Raw genomic sequence first — 21,582 nt, 5'->3', positions numbered from 1 at the left:
CAGATAATAAAGGGAAAGAGCTCAGCCCTTCAGTTCATGGGGAGAAACAGCAGTGTTTGAGAATTGAGGGGCCTGCAAAGCAAGATATACAAAACCCCTCAAATATCTCAGGGGCATCAGCAGAACGTGCAGCTCCTTAATGGCTTTTGCTGATTTGACAGATGCAGGACACAGAAAACAGAGCAGATTTATGACTACAACTGTCTCTGAGGCTCAGAGATGCTTCTTAAGGATACGGATCTTTAAATCATCATTAACAGTGACAGGAGGGGGCAGTGGAGAAGACACTGTTGGGCACAGCAATGCAGGGGTGAGAGCAAAAGTCTGCTGGTGCTTCCTACATGGTGCTTCCTCCCTGGGGTGCAGTGATGCTTTACTTCAATCAATCATGCACAAGGTTGGGTGCAGTGACAGGGTGCTGCAGCTCCTATGGGATGTGGGGAGCCGAAGCCAGCTCCGTGGGGAACTGTCCCATCTTGGATGGGCTCCATGTGTGAAGGTGGAAAAGCTGGACAGCTTTCAGAGACATGGGTATTTCTTCAGGAAAGGAAGAAAAGAGCTCAGAGCTCTGGAGAAGCCCAGATCCGCAGAGTGTGTGCAAGGAGCAGATCTGAACCTCATGTCCCAGAGATCTTCCCTACTGCAGAGACAGAACAACATCTCATTTGGGAATTGCAGCTTTGTCCTTGGGTTCCCTCTGGAGGAGATGGGAGCTGAAATTTTCCAGGTTTTGCAGTGACCCTGAGCAGACTCTGAGGACCTACCTGCATGCACGCCTGGCCCAGCATTGCTCCCCATCTGCAGAGCCCTGGGAACCCTGCCTGCTCCCAGCAGTGGGCTGGCTGCTCTCTGTGCTCCTGTAAAGCTTTGCAAGAAGGCAGACAACTCACGACCGGAAGCTTTAGGTGTTTATTTGCACTTTAGACATATTAACTGCATCTGAAAGTGAGCTGCGGCTCCCTCTGTGCAGCAGCGAGGGTGGGTGCGTGCGAAGAGCAGCTGACTGTGATAAATATCGGGTTTTGGTTCAAAGAGCACAGTGTCTGTGGGTTGGCCCTTTCCCAGAAGAGGATGATTTAGACGCTCAATCTACTTCCTTCAGCCAAGCTGCAAGGTCTGCTGCTGCAAATCGCACTGCTCCCTTCACAAGGACCAAAGCATCCAAGGTGTTCATCAACATCAACAGCAAAAATTAAACTGCTGCTCAGCAGCCTCGGCTCCTCCTGAAGCAGAGATCCCATGGCAATAGATGGATTGCTCTCACCATTGAATCCTCCCTTCACAAGTCTTCAAACGCGTGTTGCTTCTCTTTCCTTTGCATGTCTAACTTTTAACAGACATGTCTAACCCCGTTGCAAGGCTGGATGCAGGAGTCAGATGCAAGCACCCACCTGAAGATTCCAAACTCTCCTGAGATTTTGCCCATTGAAAGCAGCGGTTCAGGCTACTGCAGTCATTTGCCTTGCAAAAAATAAACCCCAACCCAACCAACAGCCTCCAAAAGCTTCAAAATGCCAATTTGCTGTTGTCTGCTGGGTGCTCTTCCAAAAGAGAGTGAGTAATGCTAAAGCTCTTTTTTTTTTTCTCCTGCAAAGGAGGTGGGCAGTAGAGGATCACACAGATACAGAAGCAGCTCAGTCACCCAGGAACAGCTAACTCAGAAACTGGCAGAGCTTAGTCATCTATTTAAAACTTGATATTGTAATGACTATTTCCACCTCCAAAGCATATTCCCCCCCCCCAATCATCTCTCGGCTGTTGTCCAACCCAGGTTATTAATTACTGGTGCCCTCTCCTTAGGTGAAGGAGGGAATCCTGTCTCAAACCCATGTCCAGTGGGGGAAAGGGGATGCAGTTTGGGGACAAGGCACATTCACCCCCATCTCACTCACTGAGAGCTCAGCGGGTGGCTGCACAACCAGGGAGATGTTGACCAGCTCGGACCGCTGCATTAGAGGCTGCGCTGAGAAATGTTTCAAGTCTGGAGCAAACACAATATTCATTTCTTGCCATCTCTGAGCACACTGTTAGGCTAAATGGTTGGGTTGAGTAGCTTTGCTCTAAAACCTGGCCTCAGTTTCCTCTCTGATGCCAGCAGCCCTGTCTACCCCTTGTGTGAAACTGGAGTCACACACAGTTACCAACTCTCTGCAAAGCAGGGATCAGGGTGAGGAGGTGACTCCCAAGAAGGGCCCAAGTGCAAACAGAAGTGGTGCATCCTATGGAGGGGGTGTTGGGTACCTCAGAGCTCAGCAGCAGCCTCCTCCTTACAAAGAATGATGCTCATATTCTTCTCATCTTCCTGGCTAGAGGTTTTCCTTGTTTGGCAGAGGGTCCTCATACGTGACATGCAGGCTTCACTGGTCATCACGTAGAGCAGGGGGTTGAGGGCACTGTTGAAGCTGGCCAGGCCCCGTGTCACCTGGTAAGAAAGGTAGATATTCTTTACAGCCTGTGTGCAGGACCCTTGCAGCTGCCAGCCTCGAGACAACAAGTTGAGGTTTCTGAAGATGTGGTAGGGGAGGAAGCAGATGGAGAAGAGGATCATCACAAGAATCGCCAGACTGATGCTTCTTCTCCTGAGGCTGAGGTCCACAGTGTCATTCCTGCAGAGCACCACCACCACGTGGCAGTAGCATCCGATGATGATAAGGAACGGCATGACGAACCCAGTCACGGTGATGGTCACGGTGTACGGCAAATAAACACCCAGGTGCTCGTGTTCCGTTGTGTCGTGGCACCGTGTCCCCGTGTCATCCATCTTGCTGAAGGCAAAATCTGGAGCTACCTGTGCGATGACCCACACCCAGACCATCGCGCTGAGCCACGCTGAAAGGGTTGTCCCATAGCACCAGCCCCGCGCCTTCAGCGGATGCACGATGCCCAGGTAGCGGTGGATGCTGATGCAGGTGAGGAAGCCGATGCTGGCGTAGAGGTTGAGGTGGAAAAGGCTGCGGGTGATCCGGCACCAGCCCTGCCCAAAGAGCCACACTCTGCCCCGCAGGTAGTAGCTGACGAGGAAGGGCAGCGTGCTCACGTACAGCAGGTCAGCCAAGCCCAGGTTGCCAACCAACAAGTCGAGGGGCTGTCGGGCGCCGCGCCGGGCCCTGGTGCAGAGGTGCCCCAGCCCCAGCCCGTTCCCCACCAGCCCCAGGGCAATCACCACCAGGTAGGCGGTGGGCAGGAAGCGCTGGGCGAAGCCGGTGTCCACGGAGCACAGGGTGCCATTGCCGGGCCACCGGGGGGGAGCCTCCATGGCCGTCGGGCGCTGCGGCGGGGTGGCCGCTGCCGGGGCCAAGCGGAGCCCGTCGCCCTGAGCGGAGCGGCCCCGGCGTGCCCGGGTGCGGGCTGGGGCTGCCCCGCTCCTTCCGGCCCCGCTCCGTGGCGCACGGGGCCGATGTGGTGAGAGCCGCCCCAGCCCAGAGCTCCTGCAGCGCCCTCGGCCCCGGCCGCAGCTCCACGGGAGGTGTTGAGAGCCAGGGACCGCAGGGCTGCGGCTGCTCGGGCTGCAGCGCCCGGAGGCAGCGGGAGGAAGGGAGCAGGGAAGGGGCAGAGCGGCTTTGCCTCGCAGCGGGTGGGAGCTGTGTGCTGCGGGCAGCAGAGCTTTCAGCCTGCTTCTGATCTGTCCCGCTCAGCGTGAGCAGAACCCACCCCCCATTCCGCCAGACCAGGGCTGGAAGCCTGCACCCCATGAGCCACCCCTCATTTTGAGATAGGGGAATCTCAAGATTTAAACCTTGTTGCTGGTTGGGCGATTAGTTTGCATAGTTAATGTAATTAGCGATAATATACCTTAATCGCATTGTTAGTGCAACCTAAGGGTTAACAAAGCACGGGACCTAATGCTCATGAAGAGTTAGGTACATCTGTAACTCTTGAGATAAGATCAGCCAATCCGAGGGGAGACTGAGCAGAGCAAAGGAAGAGAACAGCTGGAAACCAGCTTTGTGGTCTGGGCACCATCCAAGAGCAGCTGAGCCTGCCTGAGGCCAGAAGGTTACTTGCGGTGACAAAGAGGAGCCCTTGGCCTTCATCCCGACGACCCTCTACGACCACCACCAAAAAGCACTGCGCAAGCACAGTGGGAGGAGTTTATGGAAACGTTAATTATCATACGAAGTGGGGACCGGTCATTAATATGTATAGGTGATCTCATGAATATGTAACCACAATGCTATATACGTTTGGAGGATGGGAGGCTATGGCACGCACTACCTTGGTGGGATACCCCCGTGCCGCCCAGCGCTGATTAAACATACCTGCTTTACAGCCTTTATTGGCTGATGGTTGTAAAGCCCTTTCTCCACATGTCAGTTTCTCGCTGGAGCTGTTGGAGGCACGCATGCAACAGCATGGTTCCCCTCTCCTGCCTGCCTTATGCGTTTAAGCTGTTTGCTTGCCCCATGATTTCACTCACAGTAGAGGTGCTATCACCCTTATCTGTATCAGGATGCTCCTCTCGGGTGCCAGCTCCTTGCATGCTGCAGTGTGAAAGAGAGCACAGGGCTGGGATGGCTCCTGCAGGTAACCTGAGCAATAGGCAACCAATTCAGGACTCTTCACCAACAGCAGAACAAAGGGCCTTAATCTACCTTTTTTTTTGTGAGCACTGCACTGTGCTCAGGGAGGTATCTGCAAATGTTTAGCTTTATCCAGGGGCTCATCCAGCCCTTCTCAGCCAACTCCAGGCATTTAAAAATCATCAGTCAGGAGAATGGCTTGGAAAAACCCATACTGATGCCCATTGTTTACTCATGCAGCACTGCACAGTTTCTCCTTCAGCTGCTGTGCCTTCTTGCACTGAAATGAGCTGTGATGTGTTGCTCACTGGTGGTTCAGGAATATGGTTGTCAAATTACATGCTGTTTGTGTGTGCAGATTTGGCAGCTTGCCTCGAGGACACGGGTGAGTTCTCTTCTGGTTTGGGTTTTTTTTTCTCTTTAAGGTGACCATGATCACCTGGGGATGGCAGAGTATTTATCTGCTGCCCCACAAGAGCAGGCAAAGCCCAGGTTCCGCTGCGTCAGAGGCTGCAATAACTACATGTTTCCAGGGTAGCAGAGCTTTAGAGAGAACAGCAAATATTGTGAGACTGGCAATCAAATTGCAAGAGCTGATTTTCCTGCATTCTTAGGGAAAAAAAGAACTCTGATTTATTTGGATTCATTAATTCATTATTTAGATGTTTTCTGCTTAGTGAATCAGGGAGAAATGACGTTTTGGATAAAAGAAAAAAGGAAATTATAGCAGAGGTGTGTTGAGTCATTTCAGTTTGAGATGAGAATTACAGGTTGCTGCTTCAAAAACAACCTTTTGGTTTTTACCATCACCCAGAGGTGGCTGGGCAGGGTTTGGGAGGGGGTGTGAGCCCTGGCAGCATTCCCTGCCAGCAGCCTGTCCCATGTTTAAACAGGAGCTGGCTTAAACCCATGTTCTTCAGTGCACAGAATGCATCTTATTCGTGTCAGCCCAGGAACACTGTGGTGTTAAAGTCTACCTGCCCCCTGTGTCACTGCTCTTTTGGCACAGCCATTGCAGAGGTGAGAAGTTAACAGAAGCTGCAGACCAGGCCACTTTCATCCTGTGATTTGTTGCCTGCCAAATACATATCTCCTGTATTAAACTGAGTTAATCATCTGTGTTCGGGCAGAGCACCAGATATCACAGTAAATAATTCTCTTTGTAAGCAAGCTCGTGTGTTTTACTGCATGAGCAGTGGGGTATTTTTTCTTCCCCCACCCCATTCCCAAGAGGTGACTGAAAAGCATCCTTGACTTTCATTTCATTTTCAGCACTTGCAGGGGCTGGGGGAGCACGAGAGTGGCTGCCTTGGCCTTGATGCCTTTCCTGCTGCTTATGGGGAAGCTTTCCCCTGGCAGAAGAGGGGAGCTCCCACTGCCATTCAGCCTTTTGCCCCTGCACCCCCAAACCTGCCCTGGAATGGTGTTGGCTTGGGTTGGGATGGTGATGGTGGCGGCATGATCCCAGGGAAATCCTGGTCCAAGGTGAGTGCAGGAGGTGTGGGGCTGGTGGGAGGAGGGATGAGTCATAGGGAATTTGGGCTTTGGGTTTAGGGAGGCTGAGAAGACGCATGGCCTGGTCTGTGTGTAATGCAACCAGCACCATGCCATGCTCTCCTGTGCATCCCAGCACCGATGTGCTATGGGTTGGTCCTGTTGGTAGAGCTGGGTAAAAGCAAAGGGGCAGAATTTACTCCAAGTTATAATAGCCTACAATAATGTTTTCAGTGTTTTGATTCACATTTTTTTGTGTGTGTTTTCTTATTTTAAGCAGCCTGAATTGAGGTGCCTCTGAGCTGTGCCCCATCCTGTCTCAGACCTGTCCTGCAGCAGCTGAGCTGGCCATGAGCAGTGGTGCTCCTGAGGGCTCACTGGAGCTGGTCTCACCCCCATGGAAAGCCCCAAACAAGCTCCACATCTGGATGAGCACATCTTTATTTTCAGTTCCACACGTATGAACTGTCCGTATCTCACCTGGACACATCACCTAAACCGTGGGTCCTTTCCAGTTGTCCTTCTTGCCCTGCCAGGGGGACAAACATTCCCTCCACGTGCTTGTGCGAGGCCGTTAGAGGGCATTTGGGTTTCATTTTTCAGTCACCCAGAGGGATTATCACTGTGAAAGTGAAGGCAGTGCTCCTGCACCGACTCTTCCATAGCTGGAGCAGCTCCAGCCTCTCAGGAGATGGCCCCGACTCATCTTTATGAGTTGCTTTCTCTGTTTCCTGCTTTTCCCTTGGCTGTGGCTCGCAGGGATGTGCTTGGATGGCAGGAGCTACTTCTGCTGCTGCATCTCCTGTGTCTGAGCTCCTCACTCGCCAAAGCCCTGCCAAACCAACAGTGCTTTGGGGAGGAGGAGGCCGGACAGAGCAGGAAGGTCCATGTTGATTCTGGAGAGATGTGGTGAATTAGAATGGAGGTGAATTAGAGCTGCAGGCAGGAGGGTGCTTCTGCCCATGCTCGGGAAGGCTGCTGCTGGGTGCAGGGTGGATGTTGTGGGATGGTTTAGTTCATGCATGGTTGAGCTGCTCAGCCTCGCATGGTGGTGAGTCGTGGTGTGCGGCTCCATGTACCTGCTCCGTCCTTGGGGATTGGTCCCATGAGGGTTCCCCTGGGGATTTGGGCTTCCAGGTATTGGAGATGGTCTCTCTTGCATCCCCTGCAGAGCATAGCTGTGTGTGTGTGACATGGTGGAGCAGTAGCATCACTTCTCCAAAAGCACCACCAGTGTGGGAACGGACCAATTCCTGGTTCCTCGGGTGGGTTCACACTCACTGCAGGGTTTCTCCATTTTCCATTTCATTCAGCCAAAGAAACTTGTGGATGCTGCCCAATAACCCTGCCTGGGGCAGCAGGGTGTGCAGAGGGGGTAGGTGCTGGGTGACATGGGGATCTTGTTCTCTATTCCACCCTCCTTTGCAGCCATCAGTTCATTCCCAGTTTCCCAAGGGACATATTCTCCATCTTCACCAAAACCACAGTGCCATGGGCTTGTGCCAGACTCTTTGCCGGGATGAGATGTTGGCTCTGGGATGCAACTAGGGTGGGAACAGCTACAAATAACCTCTGTTTCCTCGCTGCAAAGGCAGAGCAGAGAGAGATAGGGAGATGGAGCAGCGTGGTGGTGTGTCCCCCATGTCTAGGGAGCAGGGGCATGTGGCAGTGCAGGTGCCTGGCTACAGAAAGCACTGGCTGCATGGAAGCAAGGCAGGTTTGCGCCTTGTCTGCACTGGGGCTGTGCCTGGCTAGTTAAAGGGGTGGCAGAGCCACCTCTCAGGTGTACCCAGGGAGCCAGGCAGGGGCTACAAATGCATATCTGGCCATAGGGGGAGGTTGAGCTCACCGGTGTGGCTCAGGGTTCTGTGGGATCCACAGTGCTTTTGGATTCAGACATCCAGAGACCTCAGAATTCAGGTCTGCCCCTGCCAGCTGTTGTTTTCTAAGCCAAGGTTCAGGAGATGGTTTATCTGCCCCTGAGGTCTGGTTGGGTCACGGCTGAGGAGGGGTGATGAGGTGCCCGCAGGTAGCTGGGGGTCCGATGCCTCGTGTTGCCTGGCATTTCCCTTTCTCAGGGCACCAGCTTCACCAAGGCCCTCACTTACCACTGGGGATGCTGCCGGCAGAGCCGGGCAGGGTCTGGCCATGCAGAGCCGCCTCTGAGTCTCCAGCCTGCAGTAGCGGTTCTGGTTGGAGACGCGGGTAGAAAAGCCCATGCCGCAGGTGGCTGAGCAGGCGCTCCACTCCGTGCCCCACTCCTGGCACGGGTACGGCAGCAGCGGGGACACTGCCCTTGGGGCTGCATGGAAAGAGATGAGGGAGAAAAGGGTGGTTGGGGGCAGTCGCTGTGCAGCATGCTCTGCATGGCAGGCAAATGTGCAGAGAGGTGTCTCCTGTCGATGTTCACAGCCTGTGGTGAAGGGGCCAACCCCAGAAACCTGTGTGTTCATCCCTTCACTGGCACATCCTGCATCTTACCTGCCCCAGCATCCTGGAGGGGATGGTGCTGGTCCCGGGCTTCACAGATCCACTCAGGGCAGCACTTCCCTGGCACCTCCACGCGCCGCGGGTAGGGGCAGTCCGGGGTGGGCAGGCGGACATCCTCCTGGCACAGCGGGATGCAGGTGAAGCCCCCATCCAGGCAGCGGCACTGGAGCTTGCAGCTGGGCTGGAAAACCTCCCCGTCCCGATAGACCCGGCCGTTCACCTCGCAGCCCTCTTCGATGTCTTCAACTGCAAGTGACACCCAGGGAGCCCGTTAGGGACAAAGGCAGAAATGTGGGTGGCAGAGGGGACTGCTGAAGGGAGCTGTGGGGATTGAAGTGTGGGGGGGGTCACAGAAGTGACTAGGGGGTTATGTGGGGCAGAGATGGGTTTGCATGAGCATCTGCATCGCCCAGCCTCCTCCCCTTCCCTACCTCCTCTCCTCATCTCTCTTTTTTCAAGCAAAAAGCTCACCAGTTGTTAAGAAACCCACTGCCCTTTGGCTCTGACCCTGCCTTTCAGGGCTTTCAGGCTCGGAAACGTTTCCCTCTGGCTTCTCTGAAGGACCCCCAGGCTCCATACCCAGCAGTGACTGGAGCAACCCCGGACCCCCATACCCATCCCCGCTCAAACACCCTGCATCCCCAGTCAGCAAACAGCACCAGAGCTGGAGCTGCAGCACAGCCCTGCGGCCGCGCTGCATGAATCATCCTCGCTAGATCTGCTTCCCTGAAAGCTGCGGGATGTGTGGGGCCATGGCTGGAACTGGGGGTGCAGGGATCCCCGGGGGGCAGCGGCCACCCCTGTGCTCACAGTTGCAGGTGGCTCTCCCCATGGGTGCTGCGCTGTAGTCACACACGAGGCCCTGGCTCTGGTCGCAGACGTGCAGGAAGTCGCAGGGCTCTCCCAGGCGCCGGGCGCAGATCTTGCAGCAGCCGCAGCCATCGAGGACCAGGGGGGACCCGCGGGGGCAGCGGGGGGGCACCCAGGGGCAGTAGCAAGGTCTCCGGCACAGCTGGGCACACACCTGCAGAGAGAGGCAAAGCCGTCGCTGGTTCCGTACAGGCTGGGTTTGGCCATTTCACTGGCACAGACACACAACCTCTCACTCATGGGGGCAGACTTTTGGTGGGGGGAGAATCTGCACATCTGTGGGAATACAGCAAAGCAGCCTTGAGAGCTGCTGGTCCCTTAGGGCACAATGTACCCTAAGGAAAACCAGGGAGAATCAGGGATGCTCAGCGCTCTGCAGGATGGGGACTGAAACGCACTGCTGCTCTGAGTACAGAAAAGGAGATGGAGTTACAAAGCCGACATCACAGGTAGTGGTGGTTATTTAACATATTTAGCAGGGCTGGCAGCCCCAAGCAGACCAGCAGGACTGAGGGAGGAAGGTGGGGAAGGCATCCTGGCTCTGAGGCAGCAGGTTGTACCCAGCTGGAGATGTGGCTTTGCAGGGGCCGAACGCACATGGCAAGGGCATGGCACCTAACTCTGGACAGTCTTAACAGCCCTCATGCATGCCAAGGAACAGGGCATTGCATTGGCAGTGGGGGAACCTCGCTGCTTTCCTTCCTGCTCCAGCTGCCTCCTCTGCCTGTCCCTGCCTGCAGCATCCTCTGCCTGGCCTGGCCTGCTGGGAAACGAGCCCTGCGATAGGCACAAGGAATTACATTTCCCCTCCTAGCTAGACCGAGTAATCCCTTTGGCAGGGATGTGCACGGCAGCCGTTTGCCTGCTCAGTGACTGTTTGCCAGGGATGTTCCTGCAGGAGATCCCCCAGGCAGGTAGGTGTTTATATCCATGGCCTGAACAATTACCCTGGCGCCAACAGCTTTTGCAGGCAGCACTTATGCTCCTGTCATGTCGCATCTGACAGAGCTGTTGCATACAGAGCCTGAAGCCAAGTGAGTTGGCTCTGCAGTTTGGATGTGGCTTCTTTGCCAGCTGTGAGCTGCATGCTGCAGCTCTGATCCACCCTCCAGCAGCCCTGCTGCTCCACTGCATGGCCAGCACATGCTCAGCCAATGTGCAACCAAAGCATTCATCCCTGTGCTGGGCCAGGTACTGTTGTGTGCACTGAGACCTCCAAGAGATGGATGGGTTCCGCTGGACCATGTTGCTTTAGATACCATTTTTCTTTCTCTTTTAGTTTCTCCCAGTAGCATCAGGTCTGCCACAACCAGTTAGAGAAGGTAGGCACTGGTGTGCTCTCTGTTCCCCATTTGCAGCAGTTCAGATGGTTTTGTATGGGGCTGTACAAATGTCAATGCCAGCAGCTGGAGATTAAATATATATAGAATAGGCTGAGCAATCTGGGTCTTGTTCTGGTTCTCTCAATGAGCAGCATTATTAGTGTAGCAGAAACCAGAGAGCGACTTGTGGCTTGAAGCACTGGCTGCGGTGGCCAGGTTTGGGCTGGAGAATGAGGGCCTTTGGTGATTCTACAGGCACTCAGGAGTGCCTGGGGCAGGACTCATTCCTCCCTCACAGTTTACCCAGGCAGCCAAGGGCATTTTTCATCTTTCAGGAGGCTGCTATTACAAATCAATGTTTTAGAAAGCTTAGCCAAGCCATTAATCCATTTCCCCTTGCTCCTTGTAATTAACTTGTCTTTAGATGACAATGTGGTTCCTATCAGAGATCTTAAATGCCTGGGAAAGGAATCAAACAGGCACGATGCTGCCACGATGTCCCTGCTTGCAGAAGGTCTGCTTTGGGATTCAAGCAGCAATTACAACTTGGAGCTGAGATACCCCACACTTTTCAACATTCCTGTTCTCTGCACAGGCAGCTGTGTTCACACAGAATCCAAGGGAAAAAAGGAATCACTGCAATAACTCAAATCCTGTCAGAGGCATTGGCTTTGCATGAGCATCCCGGGCAGGGGGAGAGATGTGTAATGCTGAGGCCGGTGCCTGGGGCTTGGCCTCCTGCCCTGGGAGACGAAGGAATCTTCAGGAGCTGCTGCTGCGGAGCTGGGGCTCGCTCGCAGGGACACATACCACAGCCCCAGAGCTGCGGGGCCAGGTGAGCAAACAGCGCATTGCTGTCATTCCTGTGTGCTCCCTGGCCTTGCCCAACAGACGCCTTTGGCCCATGAATGTTGAGACCCTGCTGCTTCATCGCAAATGTCTCTCCCAAGCATAGCTCTGTCCCAGTGGGACTGCATCAATACAGCCTGCCTGCAGCCAGCGTTAGGCACCGGGCTCCTTGCAACGCCCCAGTACTCCCTGCATCTCACTTCGCAAGAACCGGCTCCTCCCCGAGTAAGGCTAAAGCGGCCCCAGGGCCCCGTCTCCCTTACCTTGGAGAGGATGCAGAGGAGGGAGAGGAAGAGGAGCTGCTTCTCCAGCTGGAGCCTCATGCTGCTCTCCCCTCTGCCACTGCAGCACATCACCCCCCAGGCAGTTTGGAGGCAGCGGCGTGTTCGCAGGTTTTAAAGCCCCGAGTAGGTCCTGCTGGTGTTTATACTCTCCCCGCTCTGATGTCACTCACAGGCTCCAGTATAAACATCAGTAGGTTTGGACAAGCCTCAAGATTCTCTTCTTTTTTTTTTCTCTCTTTTTTTTTTTTCCAGCCCACATTCCAGCTGCCATTTCCACTCCCCTCAAGGTGAGAACGTGCTGTCCACCCAGGCAGGGAGGGAAGGGATGGGATACTCTCCCCAGGGAACACGGGAGAGGGCTGGGGGGTGAACCAGCTCCTTGCTGTTCCTTGCAACCAGGAGGGAAACTCCACACATCCTTCTACTGAGCAGGGTCTGCACAGGCAGAGCTGGGGTCTCCCTTCTGGGCTTGAAGGGTTTGGCAGGGCTGTCCCATGGATCATTCCCAAGCTGGAACAGAGCACCCACCCTGTATTTTGTGCTGAGCCTAATGCATGGCAGGCTGTGGGAGAGGGCTGAGCTGGCCCTGAAGTCAAGGGCAGGATCCTGTCCCTCCATCACTGAGGACAGTGTATGACCGGAGCAGGCTGCAGCAGTTTTCCAGGCAAGCTCTCCAGGCAGTAGAGATTTGCTTCCCTCTCTGTTTCTCTGCCACAGCCAAAGCTGGACAGGGATTTGCTGTGGTGGTGCTGCTGCCACAGCATCCCTGTCCTGTGTGGGGCTGTGGCTGCCCGGGGAGCCTGCAGGGACAGAAGGCTGTTAGGTTTCACGGTGTACCCTGTTTACATGGTGCAGGGGGCTGCAGTCTGGCCCTGGTGACTTTAACCCTTGCAACCCCAAATTCAGCTCCTGAAAATCATGTCTGTCTTAAGCAACATGAGAATTTAAAATCCGAGCTTGAGGAAGAGAAGTGGGTGCTCAGCAGTTGCCTCCCAATGCTTTACCCCTTGTCAGTCTGCCCTGTATGAGCTTTCCCTTTGGCCACTGTGTCTGGGGGATGCAAGGCTGGCTCTTAGGAGAGGAAAACATCCCAAGGCCTTCGGGGAACTGAGCCCTTCTCCATGTTTTCACCCCTCTGATCTTATCACAACGTGTAAGGGGAATTTGTGAGTCCAGAGCCCAAAGGAAAGGCCTGAGCTCACACAGGGATGCAGGATGCCCTGCAGCTCTCCTGGCTCCTCTCCTGTCCTCAGCTCTGACTCTTGCTATATCCTGGAAGCCAGGGCAGGGCAGAGCCCGGCACGGAGGAGCGCACAGCCAGAGCTCTCCTGTTACCACCCAGACGCTCTGCTTTGGTTTTGCTTCGTTAGCTGCCACTGGTCTGTTAAGGAGGTCATGGCAGCTTGTGGAAATACCAGGCCACCTTCCAAAGGCGGCTGTCACTTATCCGTGCGCGGCTCCTCGTGTTGGAGCTCCAGTTCCCTGCATCACCCAAGCCATGCCTGGAGGTCCAGGGATCTGCCCTGGCATCCCTGTGTGCTGCAGGGGAGGTGTGAGGAGCACACAAGAAGCCAGAAGGTTCCATACCAAAGGCTGGAGCCACATCCTGTGGTGTTGCTTTCTCCTGCGCTCCAGGAGCTGGTGCCCTCCCTCTGGCTACCACGTTTCAGACGCTGCAGCTGAGCCAGACACCCTGGAGGCAGCTGCAGTGCCTCTATCAGCACAAGCACTGATGCAGCCTTGCCACAGGGGCACAGGGAGCTCAATTAATTACACCAGGCTTGTGTTTGTTAGGGACTCCTGATGAACGGGAATGACTTCCTTCCCCAGTTAGAAATCAGGTGACAAGTGCTGGTAAGGGAAATAAAACCCTCTTGTTGCCCACAGTGAGCAGCTCTGGGAGCAGCCAACAGCTCCACGTGTGAGGCTTTGGGGGTCAGTGGGACACCCCAGGGGGGCTGGGGCTCAGGGCTACCCAGGGAAGCCCACTGGCCATTAACCCCCTGCCTGCCCTCTCTGGGGTACAGGTTTGGCTCTTTGGGGGAGGAACCCCTTATTAATCCCCTCCCTCAGCTTGGGATAAGAGGGGACATTAATTTACCACCACTACCACCACCTGATGTCACTGAGATCTTGCTGCGGTAAGTTGACATCACTGTGATGGTATGACATCACCAGGAAGCCAGCAGTCAGCTGCAGCACCAAGTCAAGCAGCCAGACAGGGGCCAAACCCACCATCCCATACCTAGCCACCTCCCATACTTCAGCTGCCATTGGCAGTCCCCAGTGGTACCTCGCTGGGTTTTGGGGATGCCCATAGGACCTGGCTGGAGGGATACCCACAAAGTCTGCCTGACTCTGCCTTCCCCAGGAGGCTTTTCTGTGGGTGATATGGGCTTGAATTCCCTTTTCCTGGCTCTCCATGTCTCAGATGCATGCCCAAGTCGCTGTTCTGGGGCTGCAGGCAAGGCCTGGCAGAGCAATACAGCCCTTGCACAGGTTTTGATTTGCAAAGCTGCATTAGAGCAGCACGTTAGCAGTTCATTTTATAGATAGTCAGTTATAACCCTTCTCCTCTGGAGCATGTAGCCCATATGTGTTCTGCACCATACGTGTGATTTCATAGCTAGTAATTAAGTCCATATGTTGTGCTCCGCAGTTTCCATGGTATTATCCTCAGGTTTTTTTAGGGGTTGTAATATTTGTTTTTTTGTGGTGAGTTGTGCAAGAAAATAGTTGATACAGGGATCTGAATACATCTCCTTTGAGTTAGCCGCTGGCGAGCTCTGCTGTTTCTATAGAAATGAAGGAACTGACCCAGTGAATTTACATTTTAGACAGCTGGGTTTTTTCATGTCTGTGCCATTTAACATGCCATCATGAATAACACTGCAAAGCCCTCATCTGAGCACCCTGCTCAGCTGAAATTGCATCCATCTGTGATGGATATAGACTATATTCTCCCTTGATCCCTTTCCTTTGCTCAGGATGCTCTCCTTCTTTACACTGTGTGTTGAACACCCTCGCGAGAGCTGGCTGAAGGCAGACCTAGATCTGGACATCCGTCTCTGTTAGGGAGCACCTAGGCTGTCCTGGGTCCTTGCTGTTTATCTTCATATCCACAGTGAAATCATGGGTCGAGGGTGATCCCAGCTCCGTACCTCAGTGGGAAGGATGTTCCCTTTGCTTCTGAGCACTCCTGGCTCAAATCCCTGCTGCAGGGGAGCAGAGCTGCCTATGGAGGGTGAGCAGCACTGGTGGGAAAGCTGGACAGACACCCAGCTTGGAAAAGCCAAGAGCCCTGAGCTGAAAAGGAGACGTTTCAGGTCTCCCTCGGCCGTCGGACACTTTGGGTGGTTGCTGGCTGTTGTTCCTGAGACTTCTGGAAACACCCCGGCTTTGGGAAACTTTGAAATACCTTTGTTTTTGGCAGGATGAGAAAGTTGTTTCCTACCCAGAATGTATCCAGCTCCAGTTTCAAACAGCAAGAGCCGAGAGAGGTGATGATGGCCGTTTCCATCCCTGTCTGGATGGTTTTATTCCCTCTGGTTCTCACACCTTAACTGGAGAGTGGAGCTGGGCTGGGAGGACTGACCACCCCAAGGGACAAGGGATGGGCCAGGCAGTCTTCTACCTTGAGGTCACTGCTTCCACCCTAGACCCGGGCTAGGAAAGCCTGAAAGTATTTACCATCTGGTGCCTGGCCAAGTGACTTGCGAGAAAAGAATTCAGGGCTGCCATCCAGATTGTGATGGTCGGGCAACTACATCAGGAAACCTCGGCTCCATCTGGGACCAGCTGACCCTGCCGAGCTCCAGCCACTGCAGTGAGCCCTCTCCAAAGGAGAAAGGGTCTTTGGGATGGGGAGCAGTGCATGGTGCTTGATCCTTCACCATTTCCCAGGCATTTTGAATTAGGTTTTGTTAGAAAGAAGCACTGATAAATGGGGCTCGGTTCTGGTCTCAGAGTTTGACATCGCCAAGAGGAAGGAGCTGAGTGATTACACGGGAGCAAAGGGACAAGAAAAGGCTGTCTTAGCCAAAAGTGTAGTGAGATCTCCTCATTCAGACTGAGGGGCTCCTCATTAGTACAGCCCAGCCTGTACCAGCTGTTGTGAAAAGACAATGCTGTTCTTAATAGACATCATCAAACAGTAATCCTGGGGGAGGGGGGTATTTTGCTGCAGTCCAGACAAGAGCAATTCATAATTGTCCCCCTAAGTTAAACATTCAGATAACCAGAGAGTAAGACTTCCATAAAACAAAGCCTGGAAACTTCAGCCAGATGAGTCTTTCCGTTGTTACTTGGAAAAGAGTGTCAGAAATCCTCACGTATCAAACATGATGATCCTCTGAGAGTTTATTTTGGTATCAAACATCACCAAACATAAGATCCTTTTAAAAAAATCTCACTACAAGTTTTGTCTTACAGACAAGATGCAAACCCCAGATCCTGACCCTGTGCAGTTCCTGACAGGCCCGTGGTATTTTCCATGGAGCTGCATGGCTAACTCATGTTTCCTCATCAGTTTGCTCATTCTTTTGACTATCTCTGTTTTTCTTGTGGTTTCAGGCTAAAATAGATGTGTTTTTCCTTCGGTTCTTGTCTTCCTCGAGCGTGCTGTGTGTTCTGAAGTAGCTGCCATGTCCCTTGCAGCTTCAAACAGGTTTCAAATTGAGGCTTCCACTAAGGTGATGATGCTGTTAGGTCTCACCAAACTCACCTTGTAATTGCAGCCAGCTTTGCTTTGGGAAGGCAGAGGTTAGGTGATGTCTGTGTTTCCTTCCAGCCCTGTTTCCTGTGACGCTGGGAAGACCTTTGAGCATGCAAATGCTGCACCCCTGCAGTGGTGAGTGTTGTGCCTGGGAGTGAGTGGTGCTGGATGAGGTTTGGGTGACACGAGCTGTGTCTGTTCCCAAATGTCACAGCCCTTCGCATCCCCAGGGCCTTGGCTTGCCATCAGCAGGAGCGCTTTGACCCAGAGGGGGTCAGGGCACTGGTGGATCCAGGGAAAGGAGGATGACGATGTTGGGACAGGATGGTGCTGGGAAGGGGACAGTGACCTGGGGCAAAGATAGCCCTCCTCAGCTGGTGTATCTCCAGTGGATGCTCTGCAGACTCCTGGTTGTTACTGGGACCTCCCCATAGACCTTGTGCAGACATTTTTAGCATCCTTGTTGGTTGGAAGGAGCCTGTCTTGTGCAAGGTCTGGGCAGGACTGAAGCCAGTCCACCCATCTTGTACCAGTGCTTCTTCCACACCCAGCACTTAAACCACCTAAATGACTGCTCAGCACCCAAAACCATTGTCAAGGGGACCTGCTGCTACTCCGCAGGGCTCATGCCAAAGGTTTTGGGGGTGAGTCCTGCTTCCTACCTCCCCCCCAGGGAATAAAGCAAGGACTGGCCTTGCTCTCCATCTTCTGAGCAAGCCTACGAAGGCTGAAGCCAGTGATGCCTCCATGTGTAGAGAGCTCCCAGGCCCCCAGCCCTTCCCTCTGCCCCTTCCCAATACCAGAGACATCTGGAGACATCTCCCAAGCACGCGCTCCACATAAACCACCTCCTCGTGTCCACATCCCAGCCAAGTCAATACAGACATGACTGAAACCTTTAGTGTCTGTGTGGGATCCAGTTGAGGAAAACAAACCTCTTGGTCTCACTATGGTTATGAAAGCAGCGATGTCGCCTGGAAAGTATGTACCAGCGAGCAAAGAGAGCTGCTGTTGTCGAGAGATGAGAGGAGAGGAGGTGGGCACCAGCTCAAATATGACTCAAAATCAAGGGAAATTATTTCTGATGAACGTAATTACTTCGGCTCCAGCCCTGATCAATATGAGGAGCTAAAATGCTCATAAACTGTCCGAGAATGCGAAGTATGCAGCAGGATTTGTAAAGGGTGTTTGGCTGGGCCCACTCTCACCCGGCTGTCAGGCTGCCCGTGGGGCAAGGTGACCTGCTGCTGGGGGAGCTGGAGAATGGGGACTTGCTAATTGCAAACTGGTGGCCTCAAAATGAGACTCCTCCATGAAGGAACAGGGAGCAGGCTGCCTCACGCAGGTCCTGAGCCTAATGAAAAGCAACCAGGCTGCTTGGCTGGGCTTCTTCTGTGCTCTGACCGCAGAGCAAGAGCCAAGACTGGCCCTTTACAGCCAAGCTGGCTTATGCTGGCCCTGCGGTATGGGGAGGTTTTGATGGGCTGGCTCTGCTGGGGCCCTGCAAGGCTGGAGACCAGCAGGGTCTGACCACAGGGACAGAGCTGGAGGGGATGATGTCCCCAGAGCTTGTGCTGGCTGAGCCTGAGCTGTTGTCAAGCAGGGTGTCAAATCCTTCATGTAGTCCTCAATGAAGACCTTTTGGGGTTGGATTCCCACCTGCTGCAGGGCTTTGGGGTAAGAAGTACAGAAGGGGAGTGTTTGACCAATGGGACTGTCTGCACCTGGCTGGCTGGGGCTGGTGGTGGCAGCCTGGCTTAGCCTGGCTTGGCTAGGCTTGGCTTGGCTTGTCCCAGGAGCTGCTCCCGGCCAGGCTTCCCTCTCTGGTTTGGAGTCAGCCAATGCCCCAGAGGGCACAAGGCAGCTCCTCTCATGGACCAGACTCCAGGAAGAGAAGAGCAGCCCAGAAGCCCTGGCACTGTGGGTCAGGACAGACGTCTGCTCTCCCTGCTTTGGCTGAGCCCAACCAAGGACAGCATCTCTTACAGGCACTGCCAAGGCAGCAACTTGAAAGGCAGAGAGCATCATGTGCATGGGGCAGCCAGGCTGCTCTTCAGCCCCTGCTAATAGCCCAGGCTGGAGGGGATGTTCTGAGGTGCTTTTGGCTGCAGCGCATCCTGTTCGTGCTGCGTTCCCAACATTATCAACATCTCTTTCCTGGGGCAGGGAGCTCCCCTGGCCACATGGAGAAACCCTGCTCTCCCTGTGCTGTGATTTTGCTGGAAACCACATCTCGCACAGCGTGGTTGGGGTTAGGAGAGCTGTTTCCCCGGCAGTTGCCTTCACTCTACCCTGCCAGAAGCTGACCGCATTCAAAGCCCAGTTTTCCTTACACCCCCCGGTCCCGCTGAGCTGTGGTCTGCCGCCTGCGCAGCGAAGGCACTGGGCTGGCCTGCCATCAGAAAACGTGCTCTGGATCGCCCATGTGAGAATTAAACACAAACACTTCGCAAACCGCAGCCCTCGAGTGCGAGGCACCGAGCCGAGAGCTGTCGGAGCAGAGGAAGATCCCCGTTGCTGCGCAGGCAAAGCCAAACCAGGCTGGGATGTGCGAGCAGGGAAGGGACAAGTGCAGGGGCTGTGGCTCCAAGGGACACCAGCCACCCTCTGTGTGCACCCCTGGCTTTGAGATCTCACTTTGCTGCTGCTGCTGCTCACCAGTCCCATGTGTGATCCCCATCACAGAGGTGATGCTGGGTGTGAGAGGGACCAGTGGTGCAGCCACTGCTGCAGACCAGCCCCTGCCCTGCAGCTTGGCCTGGGGATGCTCTGCTCAGACCAGGGTCTCTGCAATAGGGCAAAACCATGCCTCCAGCCACTGCTGCTGCAGACTCTCTCCCTTAAACCCAAGCCAGACAGTGCCACTGTGCCTTCCCCTGCATTGCACTCACCCTTATGCCACCTTTGATGGCACCAGAGGTGCTACAACTCATGGAGAGGCAGCTTGAAGGTTCTGTGGTGACATGCAGCTTCTGCTTGGACCTGGCCACATCCTCCGCAGCCTGGTTATCCTCCCTGTCCCCACACAGGACCACAGGCACCTGCTTTGAGCTGGCTTTCCTGTCCCAGGACTTTCTCCTCCCTGGGTTGATCTGTGGGGTGAGAGCCCAGCTTCTCTATTCCTGCATCTCAGCCCTGGCCCCTGGAAACATCTGCAAGGAAATAGCTGAAGGTATTGAAAGGGGAGGCAGGAAACGCTCCAAAACCCCATTTTTTTTCCCCTAAATATGACACTAATGTTGTTTGTAGTGTTAAAAATAGAAATCCAGGGAACCTGGCTTTTTCCTGTTTGCTCTAAGCTCTCACTTTCCTGCCCGTCTCTGTGTTCTGGGAATCTGCGTGAAAATAAACCCAACCAAGAAGATCTCAGCAGTGTGCGAAGCGAAGCCAGATGGGTTTGGCCTCGGCTCCAGCTTCCCCAAGCAGGGCCATGTCCTGCTGTGCGGCACAGGGAGCTCGAGGCTGTGGTCCCGGTGGGACCATGCGCTGACCCCACTCTCGCTGGGTGTCTCTGGGAGCGTGGCTCCCTCCCGCACCCCATGTCCTGGTGCTGGTCATTCTCCTGGCTTTCCCAAGTGTCCCAGCACAGTGATTCAGCTCCAAACAGTGCTGCTGCTCCTCTTCTGCGGCTGACAGAGCCGTGCTTGCACCCAGGGCTGGATCTGCTACTGCAGGAGCCCTGGGCAGAATCCCCCTGTGCCCACGTCTCCTGCTGGAAAGGTTTCTCCAGATGCCCATGGCTGGGGAGGAGCACATCCCTCCATCACACCCTACATGCGCCCATTCCCAGGTTTCCCTCCCAGCCTCTGTGAGTGCAGCGGGAGGGTTTTGCTGCCTGTCTCCCCCCAGCTTGTTAAAGAACAATGGCCACACTCAGTGCCTGCAGCACTGAATTCAGAGGGTGATGGACTCACTTTGGCAGCACTGAGCCAGGCCAGGACACACAGACCTTGAAGGATCAGGGTGTGGGAGCCAGCTCCCAGCCCTGTATGGGGAAAAGAAGAATGCTGGAGCACAGCAAACCAGGCAGGGAGACAGTGTCTGAGCAGCAACGTGCCTTTCATTCAGGAGGCAGCGCCGCACGCCGGGTCAGCGCGGCTGCCTGCCCGCTGCAGGTGTTCAGATGAAAAGCAAGGCGCTCATTTCCAGCACAGCAAACCAGGGCGTGCGTGTCTTGGATGGAGGCTGCTGCCTGATCTATTACAGACTCAGCTCTAGGTGCCTCAGGAGAGTAAGCCCTGGCAGGGGATGAGAGGCAGGCGCGTGTACGGATGGATTGCAGCGCACAGAATGCTGCATTGTAGTAAGACTGCCTGGAACGCGCCGAAGCCGGGAGCGGGAAGGATGAATGAGTCCTCCTGCCTCGTTTGCATTCCTCTGCCCTCCCGGTTCCCGTGAGCAGCCCTGGGCTCTTAGGCAGACAAACTCCAGCCTCGGGGAGCGTTGCTGGTGCTGGGCTGGCAGAGCACACAGAGTGCATGGCAGTGCTGGGGACTGGCTCCGCTATGCTGCAGGTGCAGCATCCCTCAAAAGCCTGATCTTTGTAAGCAATGGTTTTCTGTAACAGACTTGACTTCAGGTTGTTCTTTCAAAAGCCTTTGTTAGCTGGAGATTTGGGGTTTAGAATGCCCCCAGACTATCATGAGGCACTGTCTGGGGCACTTTTGCAGAGCTGGTTCTCCTGCGTGTCACTGGGAAGTCTGTGCTTGAACCGGGCATGTTGTGACTTTAAACACACTTCCACAAAAAGCTGTCCCAAGTTTCCGTCCCCTCTAGCTGCTTTCCTGGCCCTGGCATAGCCCTGGCCCCTGGCAGCCAGCACACTTCTTCTGCACCTTTGTGCCTGCCTCTTCCCTGCCAGGCATGTCTGGTCCTGGTAGTGACTGGCATCTGCTGTCAGTGAACATTCAGGTCTTTCAGCTGTGGTGTGTCAGCACTATCCAAAGGGGTCACTGATTTGCAGAGAGTGACAATGTCCTGGGCTGGTGGATCAGGCCTGCTGCTAACAGGGCACCCCTGCTGAGGGGGTTTCATCAGGG

General features: G+C 54.5%; 2 protein-coding genes across 2 annotated transcripts; both read right to left on the bottom strand.

Moving 5' to 3' along the window:
- Positions 1-2,140: 2,140 nt before the first annotated feature.
- On the bottom strand, positions 2,141-3,287 carry LOC130611422 (P2Y purinoceptor 1-like). The gene has a single exon (XM_057432131.1). It carries the CDS (start codon positions 3,254-3,256, stop codon positions 2,243-2,245), a length of 1,014 nt encoding a protein of 337 aa, XP_057288114.1. The 5' UTR covers positions 3,257-3,287; the 3' UTR covers positions 2,141-2,242.
- Positions 3,288-7,448: 4,161 nt separating this feature from the next.
- On the bottom strand, positions 7,449-11,969 carry CCN5 (cellular communication network factor 5). Its single transcript, XM_057432135.1, has 5 exons — positions 11,809-11,969; positions 9,315-9,528; positions 8,496-8,750; positions 8,123-8,316; positions 7,449-7,597 (listed from the first exon to the last, which is right to left on the bottom strand). Exons 1-5 carry the CDS (start codon positions 11,896-11,898, stop codon positions 7,574-7,576), a joined length of 777 nt encoding a protein of 258 aa, XP_057288118.1. The 5' UTR covers positions 11,899-11,969; the 3' UTR covers positions 7,449-7,573.
- Between the last annotated feature and the right edge of the window lie 9,613 nt (positions 11,970-21,582).

Source organism: Pezoporus wallicus, unplaced genomic scaffold, assembly GCF_028554395.1.
Source record: "Pezoporus wallicus isolate ANWC-B61680 ecotype Strahan unplaced genomic scaffold, APGP_CSIRO_Pwel_v1 contig_10810, whole genome shotgun sequence".
In the NCBI taxonomy this organism is placed as follows: Eukaryota; Metazoa; Chordata; class Aves; order Psittaciformes; family Psittacidae; genus Pezoporus; species Pezoporus wallicus.
This window is presented reverse-complemented; position numbering and strand designations above follow the sequence as displayed.

Bases quoted from the DNA above. Each gene is read 5' to 3' on its own strand.
- LOC130611422 (XM_057432131.1), bottom strand. From the start codon at position 3,256: ATGGAGGCTCCCCCCCGGTGGCCCGGCAATGGCACCCTGTGCTCCGTG.
- CCN5 (XM_057432135.1), bottom strand. From the start codon at position 11,898: ATGTGCTGCAGTGGCAGAGGGGAGAGCAGCATGAGGCTCCAGCTGGAG. The intron at 9,529-11,808 runs GTAAGGGAGACG...CTCTCTCTGCAG, and splicing joins TCCTCTGCATCCTCTCCAAG to GTGTGTGCCCAGCTGTGCCG. The intron at 7,598-8,122 runs GTAAGTGAGGGC...CTGCCTTTGCAG, and splicing joins TGCCGGCAGCATCCCCAGTG to CGAGGAAACAGAGGTTATTT.